Here is a 13,413-nt window from a genome sequence, read left to right on the forward strand (position 1 = left end):
GAATTAAAAAATATATATATTTTGGCCCTTTCCATTGTGTGCCTGAGCCAACTTGTTGTAGGCTGCCCGGGTTCATGTTTATGTTGAATGGGTGTAATATATTGGGTGAACATCTGAGACAAATCAGACCATGCCTCCAAATAAGAAACATTTAGGTCAAAATACAAAAGTGGCGGCTGGATGGGCTATATCTATATGTACAACAACACATAGCCATAGTATAATAATTTCACTGTCTGGAAGATGTACTCCAATTATGTCGGAGAGCTAGTTCTCGCTACCGAAATTGGTGAAATCTTTTTTACCTTTGGTATAATGGGTAGTCTTTGCCTGTCCCTCTACTGGTGAGAAATGGTGGTTCCACAAAAAGGCAAACCATATAAGTTATATGAAATTTCTTTAATCCATTTTATATACACACACACACACACACACACATATATATATATATATATATATATATATATATATATATATATATAGACAAATCCAATACACAGGTCAGCACTCCAGAGTAAAGTGAAAAATAAGGATCCTTTATTCACCACAAGCGCAACGTTTCAGCCCTGCTCAATGGGGCCTTTCTCAAGCGAGCAGGGCTGAAACGTTGCGCTTGTGGTGAATAAAGGATCCTTATTTTTCACTTTACTCTGGAGTGCTGACCTGTGTATTGGATTTGTCTGTGGATTTGTGACACTGGTCGTGTGTCTGAACAGGGACTTGCACCCCACACTGGAAGAACGGTGCTGCTTTTACTTTACTTGCTTTTATATATATATGTTAATATTTGTAACTTACTATTTTGTTAATATAATAAAATTCAATAAGATAAAAAGTATAGCTGAAGACATCAATGAGAGAACATTTTTATTTCATTTTGCTTTTATGACCATTCCATATTTTTTATGAATATTTTTATGATGCTAATTAAGAGGAAACAAAGCCAAAAAATGTGGCCGCATATAGGAGTTGATGGTGCCAAGTGGCTACAAAATTTTATCTAACTATATCAGGGGTGTACAACTTTTTCTGGTTCGATGGCTACATTGTCGGATTGTATATGCCATGGCCTATAATGGGTATTTCCATCTAAGGGTATGTTCACACGGCAGCGTCCGTAACGGCTGAAATTACGAGGCTGTTTTCAGGAGAAATCAGCTCCGTAATTTCAGCCGTCATGGCATGTTGAGGTGCTTTTCGCTGCGTCAATTACGGACGTAAATGGAGCTGTTTTTCCATGGAGTGAATGGAAAACGGCTCCATTTACGTCTGAATAAGTGACAGGCACTTCTTTGACGCGGGTGTCTATTTACGCGCCGTCTTTTGACAGTGACGCGTAAATTTACGCCTCGTGTGAACAGACCAACGTAAAACCCATTGCTTTCAATGGGCAGATGTTTGTCAACGCTTTCAAGCCGTATTTTCGGACGTAATTCCAGGCATAAAACACCCGAATTACGTCCGTAAATAAGCCGTGTGAACATACCCTAAGACTGTTATGACATATTAAAAGCATATGTCAGAAATGTCTGATAGGTGGGAATTCCACTTGTGTGACTCTATATATTGGCTTGAATAAGGGTCCCTCCAGAAAAGAAGAGACCACATGTGTGCCAGTCTTTCTAGTAATCTTTATGGGAGTCACGGAAACTGAGCGGCTCACAACCTCATAAACTACAATGGAGACAGTCAAATGTGTGCACAGTCACTGCTCTACCACTCAGGGGCTCGCATATTCTCCATATATGGGGTTCCAGAGATGTAACCCCCATCTGTCAGTCATTAATGGGAAATCTTGTTTATATATACAGTATCTCAGAAGTTTTTCAGATGGAAATACCCCTTTAAAAGGATAAATGTGTTGTGACTAGTGCAGGGCTTGAAGGGGCGGTGCATGACACAGGGATTTAATAAACACCAAAGAGAGAATGCCTGTGTTATACACCGCCCCCCTCAGGCCTGAACTAGGCATTACATTGTAACAGTTTTGACTGTATCTTTTCACAACCAGGTATTTCTGGAATATCAAGACACAGGCAAGCATGTCTGTGTTTCCATGGTCGGAGGCTGCACAAAGTGACAGCGTAAGCTGAATAATATGACACGTCATGGGTGGCCATCCAACCAATTTTGGGTGTCCCAATAATGGCTAGCTGCATTTCTGGAGCCTCAGTCATGGAAGCATACAAGAACGTGCAGATGGAAGCCTTACCTCTCCAAAACCAACCTGACTGGACTGTAACCTTAAAATATCTAAGTGCCCCCAGACCTAATGAATATTATCACACTAGAGATACATGCTCCCTTTACAGTAGTGCCACCTTGCAAGAATTTAATATTTTAGCGTTCATACAGTAGGATAGGCAGAATAATAGTGCCAACAAAGCAGTGATATAAGAGATGGAGCCCCATAGTAAAGATCTAAATGTCCCCCCATTGTGACAGAGGCGTAGCTAGGTTCTTCAGCACCCGGGGCAAAGATTCAGTTTGGCCCCCCCCCAACTTCTTTCCCGACATCTCCTTCCCCCTCACCCGGTTTGCTTTCTCTACCAATCAATAAAATGTAATATTTTTTTTCATATTTTTTTTTATGTAACGCGAGCATAAAACCATTTGTACATTTTACAAGCAATATCGTTCTATAAGGTAGTTAACATAACAATAAATTAAAAGAAAATAAATAAACAGGTCAGTGCCGGCTAAAACAGATTGTATAACTGAGGCTAATGAGACTATATAATGAACAGCCTCTTCTTGTAGATAGTGCCACACTGCCCTGTGTAGATAGTGCCACACCACTCCTCTTGTAGATGGTGCCACACAGCCCCCTGTAGATAGTGCCCCCACACAGCCCTCCTGTAGATAGTGCCATACAGCCACCCTGTAGATAGTAACAAACAGCCCCCTGTAGATACTGCCACAGTGCCTTCGATAGATAGTCACACCCCCTGGTAGATAGTGCCACACCACCCTTGTAGATAGTGCCACACACAGCTCCCATGCAGATAGTGCCACACCCCCCCCTGTAAATAGTGCCATACACACCCCTGTAAATAGTTGCACACATACACACACACACACACACACACACACACACACACACACACACACACTCTCCTGTAGATAGCACTACACTCCCTCCTCCCTGTACATAGCTCCATTGGGTCTCCCTAAAGGAGCTTCTGATGTCACTGTCCATATAAGGTAGCTGAATCCCCGTGAAAATGGGTCGGCAACTTTCAAGTATAACAAAGAGGGACAACCAATACAGCATGCATAGCAATACCGTATAATGCCCTCAAGCTGCCCTCACACAGTATAATGCCCTCTAGCTGCCACCATACAGTATAATGCCCCCATAGATGCACGCATACAGTATAATACCCACAAAGATGCCCCCATGCAGTATAATGCTCAATCAAATTCCCCCTTACAGCATAATGCCCCTATAGCTGCTCCCATACAGCATAATGCCACTATAGCTGCTCCCATACAGCATAATGCCCCTATAGCTGCCCCCATACATCAGAATGCCCCTATAGCTTTCCTAATAGTTGCCCCATACAGCTTATTGCCCCCAAAGCTTCCCCATACAGCTTAATGCCCCCATAGCTGCCCCATACAGTATAATGCCCCTACAGCTACCCCCATACAGTATAATGCCCCCATAGCTGCCCCATACAGTATAATGCTGCCTTAGATGCCCCATACATTAGAATGCCCCCACAGCTGCCCCATACAGTATAATGCCCCTATAGCTACCGCCATACAGTATAATGACCCCCATAGCTGCCCCATACAGAATAATGCTGCCTTAGATGCCCCCATACAGTAAAATGCCCCATACAGTATAATGCCCCCTTAGATGCCCCTAGTGCCAGTGCCCACATAGCTAGTGCCACAGTGCCCATGTAGCTAGTGCCCACAGTACCCATGCAGCTAGCGCCAGTGTCCCCTGTAGATAGTGCCCCTATATAGTGTCACACCCCCTTGAAGATAGCACCACCATCCCTGTAGATAGTGCTACCCCCTCTGCCCTGTAGATTGTGCAATTGGGACTCCCTCTAGGAGCGGAATTCCCAGCCAGAGCATAGGCCTGGGATTCCGCTCCTAGATGCTACTGTTCATATATGGACAGTGATGTCACTGTCCATATATGGACAGTAACGTCAGGGGCTACTCCTGGAGTGGAATCCCCTGCCATAGCATCGGCAACGGGGAATCCACATCCGAGCAATCACTGACGTCACTGTCCATATATGGACACTGACGTCAGTGGCACCTCTGAAGCGGAATCCCCATTTCCAACGCTATGGCAGGGGATTCCAATGGGGATTCCGCTTCAGAGGAGCCACTGTCCATATATGGACAGTGACGTCAGTGGCTCCTCTGGAGCGGAATCCCCGTTGCCAACGCTATGGCAGGGGATTACAACAGGAATTCCGCTTCTGAATGCCCATTGTCGACGCTAGGGCAGGGGATTCCAATGGGGATTCCGCTTCAGAATCCCTGTTGCCGACGCTAGGGCAGAGGATTCCGCTCCAGGAGTGGCCTCGGATGTTACATTTATGGACATTAACGTCAGGGCTACTCCTGGAATCCCCTGCCATAGCGTCGGCAACGGGGATTCCGCTTCAGAGAAGCCATTGACGTTACTGTCCATATATGGACAGTGACTTCACCATCTCCTCTGAAGCGCATTCCCGGTTGCCGAACCTATGGTAGGGGATTCCAGCGGGGATTCCGCTTCAGAGGAACCACTATTGTCAGGTCCGTATTTCACACCGAATAACCACCTCTGTAAATTGAAAGCTGAAGGCATGCCTGGAGAGAAGTACACCACACAGAGTAATGTTGGTAGACATCCCCTCCGTCAACCAGGAGGAAGCCTGAAACTCTTTATTCAGAACAAAGAAACACAGAAAGAGACACATGCCTCCAGAGAGATGTGGGAGTGCCCAAGCCCCCACCGATTTCTCAGCTGTAACTTCTCAGACTCACTCTTCTTGCATTCCAGGGGGCGGTGTCTTCCATAGGTGTGTCCGACATGAACAAAGAACTTATTATATATCAGTATATTACACAAAGAACTGAAATGTATATACATATGTGTGAGGATAATATTTTTCAAACAATATACATGGTAATGATCCCTGACACTATCGTCACTGACCTTATATTGACAGTAACATCAGGGGCTAATTCTGGAGTGGAATCCCCTGCCATAGCATCGGCAACGGGGATTCCACTTCAGAGTAGCCACTGACGTCACTGTCCATATATGGACATTGACGCCAATGGCTCCTCTGAAGCGGAATCCCCGTTTCCGATGCTATGGCAGGGGATTCTAACAGGGATTCCGATTCAGAGGAGCCACTGTCCATATATGGACAGTGACGTCAGTGGCACCTCTGGAGCAGAATCCCCGTTGCCGACGCTATGGCAGGGGATTCCAACGGGGATTCCGCTTCAGAATCCCAGTTGCCAACTTCTAGGGCAGGGGATTCCACTCCAGGAGTAGCCCCTGACGTTACATTTATGGACAGTAAGGTCAGGGGCTACTCCTGGAGCGGAATCCCCTGCCAGATCGTCGGCAATGGGGATTTCCGCATCAGAGGAGCCACTGACGTCACTGTCCATATATGGACAGTGACGTCAAGGACTTCCCCAGGTACAGCGCTGTGCCCGGGGAGTCCTCGGCAAGTGGAGGAGCTCCCTCTGCTCCTCCGCTCTGAACGAAAGCTGAAGTTTGGGGCTTAGTGTTCCTTGCTTCAGCATTAAGTTCAACTGTAGCTGTGCCTTGCCCCGCGCCCCCCTACCGTTTCTCCCAGTTGCGCCAGGGGCACATGCCCCGCCTGCGTCCCCAAGCTACGCCCCTGATTGTTGTATCGACTTTGTGACCTTGGACAGAAGGTCCTTTGTTTATTTCCCCCTCAACGCTCATATAACCTTTACCCAATTCCACACCCCCTTGTTTGTTAACAATGCAATTCCTCTGGAGAGGGGAGTCCTGCATACAGGATGGGAGCAACCAGTGTTGTACCCCTCTCTTCAAGGGGAACTTAGAAGCCGCAGGGTCTGCGTCTATGGTATGTACACCTTTAAATAACATCAAGACAGAATAGTCTATGATATTATGTCTCCTGCACAGAATAGTCTATCAGGAATATTTGACTGTCTTGCTAAATTCTAGACACTTGATCATAGAGTTATCATAGGGTTGAAGAGTCAGGAGCCACTGTATTGAGACTAACAATTCGCATGGCCACCCTTGTGATGTGTTGTGTGATGCATTTAACTTAGGTCCCGCCTTGATCTTGTATGTTGTAAGATTATTTACTTATCTATATATTTATATTTGTGTAAATTGACATTTACTGAGTATAGCGATAAATACATGTGCAATACAAGTACCTAGCACATCAAAAGTGGACGTTTATAAATTAAACTAGATGATGACTTCATTTCAATGTTTTCAATAAAAGCCATTATAATGGTTCAATGGCATGAATGAAGGAATAGTTGACCATAAAATACTTGGATGGGTTGGGTGTGCCAGAGCGTGGGACCCTCTCACTTAGCAGGTCTCTCCCCTCTGACTCAAATATGCCTAATCGGATATACAGTATTTACAGGTGTTGCCTTGATGGTGTTGTAAATTGTTGTTCAAGTGTAGAGTATTCCTTTAACCTGTTTAACCTTTAACCTCTATTGTATCCGGTGAAACAATGGCAGGAACTCATTTTTTTTTTTACATTTTGTACAATTTAGCCCTAAAAAATTAAGGGAAAAAGATATTAACTTAAAAAAGGTGTATAAGAACATCCCTCTGAATTGCTAAAAACAAGGTCTGGCCATTTAGGGACAAAACATTCTGGTCATTAAATTGTTAAAGGGTAACTGAACTTTCCAAAAACTTAGTGACAGGTCAGAAGTTTTGATCGGTGGGGTTCCAAGCACTGAGACCCCCAACGATCGTTAAAACTAAGTGGCAAAAGTGCCCAGGTGAGCATTCTGCTGCTTAGTTTCTGCTCAGCTTTTCTCGGAATGCCGAGCAAGCGGTATACGGACTCCTAGACTTTGTCTTGATTCTGTACACCGCTCGCTTGGTTTTCTGGGGAAAGACAAGCAGAAATGAAGTGGCACAGCGCTCACCCAAGCGCTTCTGTTGCTTCGTTTTAGCGATCGGTGGGGGTCTCATTGCTTGGAACCCCACTGATCAAAACTTCTGACATGTCTCTATGACATGTCAAAAGTTTTTTAAAAGTTTAGTTACCCTCTAACACCAACGACCAGAATGTTTTGTTCCTAAATGGCCAGACATTTTTTTAGCAATTCAAATGTCTTTTTTTTTTTTTACACCTTTTTTAAGTTGATATCTTTTTCCTTTTCTTTTTAAAGGGCTAAATTGTACAAAAAGTCTTAATTTATATTTAATTTAAATGAGTTCCTGCCTTTGTTTCATCGGATAAAATAGAGGTTGAAGGTTAAACAGGTTAAAAGGAATGCTAAAAAGTTTAAAAGTTTAAGTGTAACAAAACTTTCAAAATTTAGTTACACTTTTAATTTATACGGCTATAGCAAATGTTATAATAAGTAAAAGTAAAACTTGGTAAGTGTCACCTTTGTGTGAATTAATCCCAGGGAGACATCCCCAGTGTCTGACAAACCCTATATAAGACCAAGGATCTAGTGTATTGTAAGTCAATCAGCTGCGCTTTATAGGATGCGTGACTCCATAACATTTATATATCCCAGTACTTGTATGACAGGTCTGTATGGCATAAAATAAGGTAACATTTTTATAAATGTAATGAATATGCTTAAGCTGTCTGTGCTGCAAGATTAGAGGGGGAAAAAACAGTACATCAATTCACACAGAATGGAATTGCTGAAGAAAATTTCTGTAGCAATTCCGTTGAAAGTCAAAGGCTTTCCCCTGCGGCAAAAACACACCATTTCCTGCGTTTTTTACGGCAGAAAATTGTGCGGAAATTGCTGCGTTTTTTCCAATGTTAGGAGATGGAGACAACTCCTCTGAAAAACGCAGCAATTCTGCACACTTTCCGTTTCAGGAATTGACATGCTGTGGTCTGAAAAATACGCACCGCTCGTCAATTTCGGCTCGGAAATTTTACGCAGGATGTGTATGAGATTTGTTAAATCTCATCCACTATGCTGCTACTGTATTCTGCAGCATTTTTTTCCTGCCGAAATTCCGGCTGGAAAAACAGCGGCAATTCCATTACGTGTGGACGAGCCCTTAGTGGCTAACTTTTGAGCACATTTTAATTTTTTAATTTTTATAAAACTACATAGTAGAGGATTGTAGACGACTTTTAATTGTTTTTTTTTAATTAAAAAATGTTTTTCCTCTGACACGCAGGATTCAGATGTTATTGTAAGTTCATGTATAACAGGTGAATCCTGCGTGTCAGAAACATGCAGGACCCGCTGTCACCGGAGCCGTCAGTCCCGCTGACCTGACGTATTCAGCTTTGAGCGCAAGAAACAGCTTCTATGTACACAGGATACATAGAAGTTGTATCTCAAAAAGTAAAAAAAAAATGTTTTAATCAAAACCAATTAAAAAGTGGTCTAAAATCATCTAATACATTGTTTCATGGAGAAAAAAAAAATTACTCGAAAGGTTTACATAGCCTTTTAGGCCACGCTCAGACGAAATTTGGTGCAGGTTTTTGGTGAGGATAGTGTTAATGTTTGTGCTGGTTTGTGTGTATGTATCAGCATGTACCTATTGTACATGTGTGTGTGTGTAGTCACATGTGAACATTTGTATTTTTATGTAAATGTGTGAACTTGTGTTTAGGTGTGTGTAGGTTGTGTATGTTGTATGTGTATCAGTATGTGCTCCACTGCCGCAATAGAGGGGCACATTTTTCTATACAATTGAGATAAAAATATAGTAAACCAACAGATGCCAAAAGGGACAGTCTTTTGGCATCGGTAGGGTGAATGGGACCATAAGGATACATTTGGTGTATACACCAAATGTGGAGCAAAAACTTAATGTGAACAGGGCATAAATTGCAGAATTTATCATCATATCATTCAATAATAAAAATAAATCTTGAAAACAATATATGAAGTTCCTTTAAATTACAAGTAGCATGAGCGCTTATTTTATGTGAGTAAAGACAAAGTGTTATGCACTACCTTATCTCTAGATGCACCAACGTTTGTTACCTTTTAGAGCATATGTAATAAAGAGGGAGTCCCTCGCTCAGGACCCCCCTTAATTTATTGGAGTGGAGAGCCTCTACAATGAGCAGTGCTCCCTCTTGAGGGTCCAGCTCGTCTGCGTTGATTTCAATGGGCATCATGTAATGCTTCCTCTCCCCCTAGGACAACTCATCGACTTATCATGGGGTGTCCCCAAGATCATCTTTGGAGGACCTCTTTTTTGGTAAGGGCTTGACCAAACTGGGCTGCCCCTTTAATAAACAATTAGGTAACATAGATTCATCCAGTATATTTTTTGATGAAACTCTGGATAAATTACCGCCTGGAGAATGAATGGGGAAGAGAATTGTCAAAAATTTAGTAATCACTATGACTTACTAAGGTACTGAAAGATTCTAACATAAACTTCTACTACTATTAATGTATTCTGATATTTCCTCTACAGATCCAAAGATGTCCAATGCAAGCCAGACCCTAAACACAGACTTTACACTAGTGGGACTTACTGAGAACCCGGAATTTAAACTTCTTCTTTTTGTTGTGTTTTTTCTTATCTATATAATCACCTTTATTGGAAATCTATCCATAATTCTTGCATATAATTTCAGCCCAAATCTTCAGAATCCAATGTATTTTTTTCTTACCAACTTTTCCTTTCTGGACATTTTTTACATTTCATCTACGGCTCCAAAAATGTTGGCAAACTTCCTGTCGGAAAATAGAACCATTTCGTTCTACGGTTGTGCTGCTCAGTTATACTGTGTCGTACTGTTGGCTGGGACGGAGTTCAATATTCTTGCAGTCATGGCTTATGACCGATATAATGCTATATGTCATCCGTTGTTATATACCATAATTATGAACAAAATATCCTGTATTCAGCTCATTGCCGGGTCGTGGGCCATTGGGGCAACCAATGCTTTAATCCACACGGCATTTACATTCTCTGTGCCTTTCTGTAAATCCCATAAACTTAATAGCTTCTTTTGTGATATCCCTGTATTACTCAAGCTGTCTTGTACAGACACTTGGCTCAATGAGTTGATAGTGTTCATTATTGGAGGTGGAATGACTGGTGGGTTACTTGTATTGACCATTATTTCTTATGTGAAGATCATATCAACAATCTTGAACATTAACTCAACATCTGGGAGGAAAAAAGCATTTTCCACTTGTTCCTCTCATTTAATAGTTGTTACTATTTTCTATGGTTCTGTCTTTTTTATGTATCTGAGACCAAACTCCAGTTACGGTAAGGATGAGGACAAGATGGTGGCCGTTATGTACACGATTATCGCTCCATTGTTAAATCCTTTTATTTACAGTTTAAGGAATAAGGAAGTCAAAGTGGCAATTAAAAAAATACTTAATAGAATAGGGGCGGTATTGACTCATTGAGAAAGTTGTTTTTAGAGGGACAAAAATTAACCCTATATATATACACCAGTTCAAATATTTTTGTAAACTGATATTAACTAGGAGCCTGATGGAATCATTGCTAATACTTAAAGTCATTATCCCAAGAAAGAAAATGTATTTAGTATGTCAGAATATTCGATAATAAACTTTTTTTAGATTGACACCCGCGTCTTCATACTTTGCGGTAGTGGCGCAGCACAAGACTAACACAACCACATCACAAAATCCTTAAAAATCCGTAAATCCGTAAAACTTTGCACTAAAGTATATACAAGTTTCAACTGAACCTCTACAAAAACTATTTTCTTGCTTTGTATACAAATTTATAAACCCTACATATAAGATTCAGCCTAAATAATTGTTTGACAGCCTTTTGGTTGGACTTGACCCCATGTCACCCTTGACTCATGCATTTATGCTGAGATAGGTTATGTCATCAAAGTTTGATCGGTGGGGTTCAACCACTGTGGCCCCTGCCAATTGCTACAACAAAGAGGGAGTGAAAGGTACTGTCTCGTGTTCTGCTCAGCTTTTTCCGTGGGCAGCATGTTTGACCATTGACTCTGTGAAGGATGGTTTATTTGCTTATATTCTCTGTATTAAATTACATTATGAATTATCAAGCAGGATGCCGAATTACTAAGATATGTATACTCCATTTTGCAATGACCTCTCCTCTATATAATTCTACAGGAGTCTCAAAGAAATGTCATCCTATAGTGTTCTATGCAATTGTTTTCATACACCCCATTGTAGCGGGGGGGGGGGGGGGGGGCTGAACGCCCAGACATAAAGTGCAACTATTTCTCATTAGCACAACAAACTCCCTCATGAGAAAGAAGGTGCTAACAACACCCCATTGTATGTTTGTCTCCAGGTGTTACCTGATGTCAGCATTTTAATGAAGAATTATAATTATGTACTTGAAATATTCTTATGGTCTGCCATTGGCTGAATAAGAAATACTGTCCCATTGCCTTTGATTGGTTGACCTCAAGCCTACACCCCTTTTGAATGATATTATTGTAATTGAGTTTGGCAATAAACCCCCAGAGGAGTATTTTGAGCATACCAGCAGCGACTGTGTGTTTTCTTCTGCTCTCTCAATATATATCGGTATGAAATCTCCTGATTAGGATGCTGGATAAAGTTCCTGGCGTGAGTGTCTGTTGGAACACTTGTCTAAATTTCAGTCTAATATATTTTGAGCCATTGACTTCCACGACAACTCCTATGAGAAAAATTATTTAATGCCCCATTTACAAAGAAAATAGACAGTTCCTCTAAAAATCTTTACAAAAAATGTATCTGATCATTGAGCTTTTTGAATTACCATCTTTCAAACTTCTGTATTTCTCACCCTCGCCACACCTGGGTATGTTTTTCACCGTAACTTATAAAACAGGGTGTACAACCTTTCTTATTCCGAGGGCCACTTTGTCAGATTGTACCACTTTCAAGGACCGTAATACAATTTAAAGGATTATTCCCATCTGAGACATATCGACAGTATATGCCATAAATGTCTGATAGCTGGGGCTCCACTTCGGGGACTTCCATTAATCCGGAGAATGAAGGCCCCCTACTACCCTGTTTGACACTCAGAGAGGAAGTATCAAGGTGGCCATGCATTAACAAAGGTATCTCCACTGCAGTTTGTTGGAGTTATTCCCATAAACTACAATGGAGAGAGCTGCATTCATGCATAGTCATCTCATCTCTTCCTCTCTAAACAGAGAGGTTGCCAAATATGTGGGTGCCAGAGATGGCTGGGGCCCGCACACAAGAATGGGCCACAGGTAATGCACCCGTTATAAAAATTAAGGGGCGGTGCATGACACCGAGATTTAATGAACACTAAAGAGAGAATGCCTGTGTCATACACCGCCCCTCAGGCTTGTACGAGAGATATCCTAGTAGCAGCTTTGCCTGGATTTTTTCACAACCATGTCTTTCTGTTATATCAAGACATAGACAAGCATGTCTGTGTTTCCATGGTTAAAGAAAAGGCTGCACAAAGTGACATTGTGGGCTGAACAATACGATATGTCGTAAGTGGCCATCTAACTGCTTTTTGGGTGTCCCAATAATTTCAAGGTGCTTTTCTGCAGCCTCAGTCATGCATACAAGAATGTGCAAATGGAAGCCTTACCCCTCCAAAACCAGCCAACAGTAATCTCAATAGGATGTTACCCAAGTGCCCCCAAACCTAATGATGCCAATGACTCCAGTAGAATATTCCCACACTAGAGACACATGCTACCTTTATAGTGGTGCCACCCTGCAAGAATTCCATATTTTAGTGTTCATACAGTAGGGTAGGTAGAATACTAGTGCCAGCAAAGCAGTGGCATACATAGAAGAGAGAGAGCCCCATAGTAAAGATATAAATGGCCCCCCATTATGGTATAGACTTTGTGACCCAGGACAGAAGAGTCTTTGCTTATTTCCCCCCTCCATGCGCTTTCTAGAACCTGTAACCAATTCCACACCACCTTGTTTGTTAACAATGCAGTTCCTTTATAGAGGGGAGTCCTGCAAAATGGATGGGACCAACCAGGGCTGTACCCCTCTCTTCAATGGGAACATTTAGAAGCCGCATGGCCTGTACACCTTTGAAGGACACTAAATTACATCAAGACAGAATAGTCTATACTATTTAGTTTCCTGTACAGAATTATCCATCAAATTATGCCTCCACGTAGGATTGACCATAAGATAACGACATAAAGTGGCCAAAGAGTTGTGACTGCTATAGCAATACTCATACAAATGGGCCAGGTGCAGTGC

At 42.1% G+C, this 13,413-nt stretch overlaps 1 protein-coding gene across 1 annotated transcript; it reads left to right on the forward strand.

The window, feature by feature from the left end:
* The first annotated feature begins 9,657 nt into the window (after positions 1-9,657).
* LOC142662574 (olfactory receptor 5AS1-like) lies at positions 9,658-10,602 on the forward strand. Its single transcript, XM_075840785.1, has one exon. The coding sequence runs from the start codon at positions 9,658-9,660 to the stop codon at positions 10,600-10,602; it is 945 nt and encodes a 314-aa protein (XP_075696900.1).
* The last annotated feature ends 2,811 nt before the right edge of the window (positions 10,603-13,413 follow it).

The sequence above is a fragment of the Rhinoderma darwinii genome, chromosome 10, assembly GCF_050947455.1.
Source record: "Rhinoderma darwinii isolate aRhiDar2 chromosome 10, aRhiDar2.hap1, whole genome shotgun sequence".
Taxonomy (NCBI): domain Eukaryota; kingdom Metazoa; phylum Chordata; class Amphibia; order Anura; family Rhinodermatidae; genus Rhinoderma; species Rhinoderma darwinii.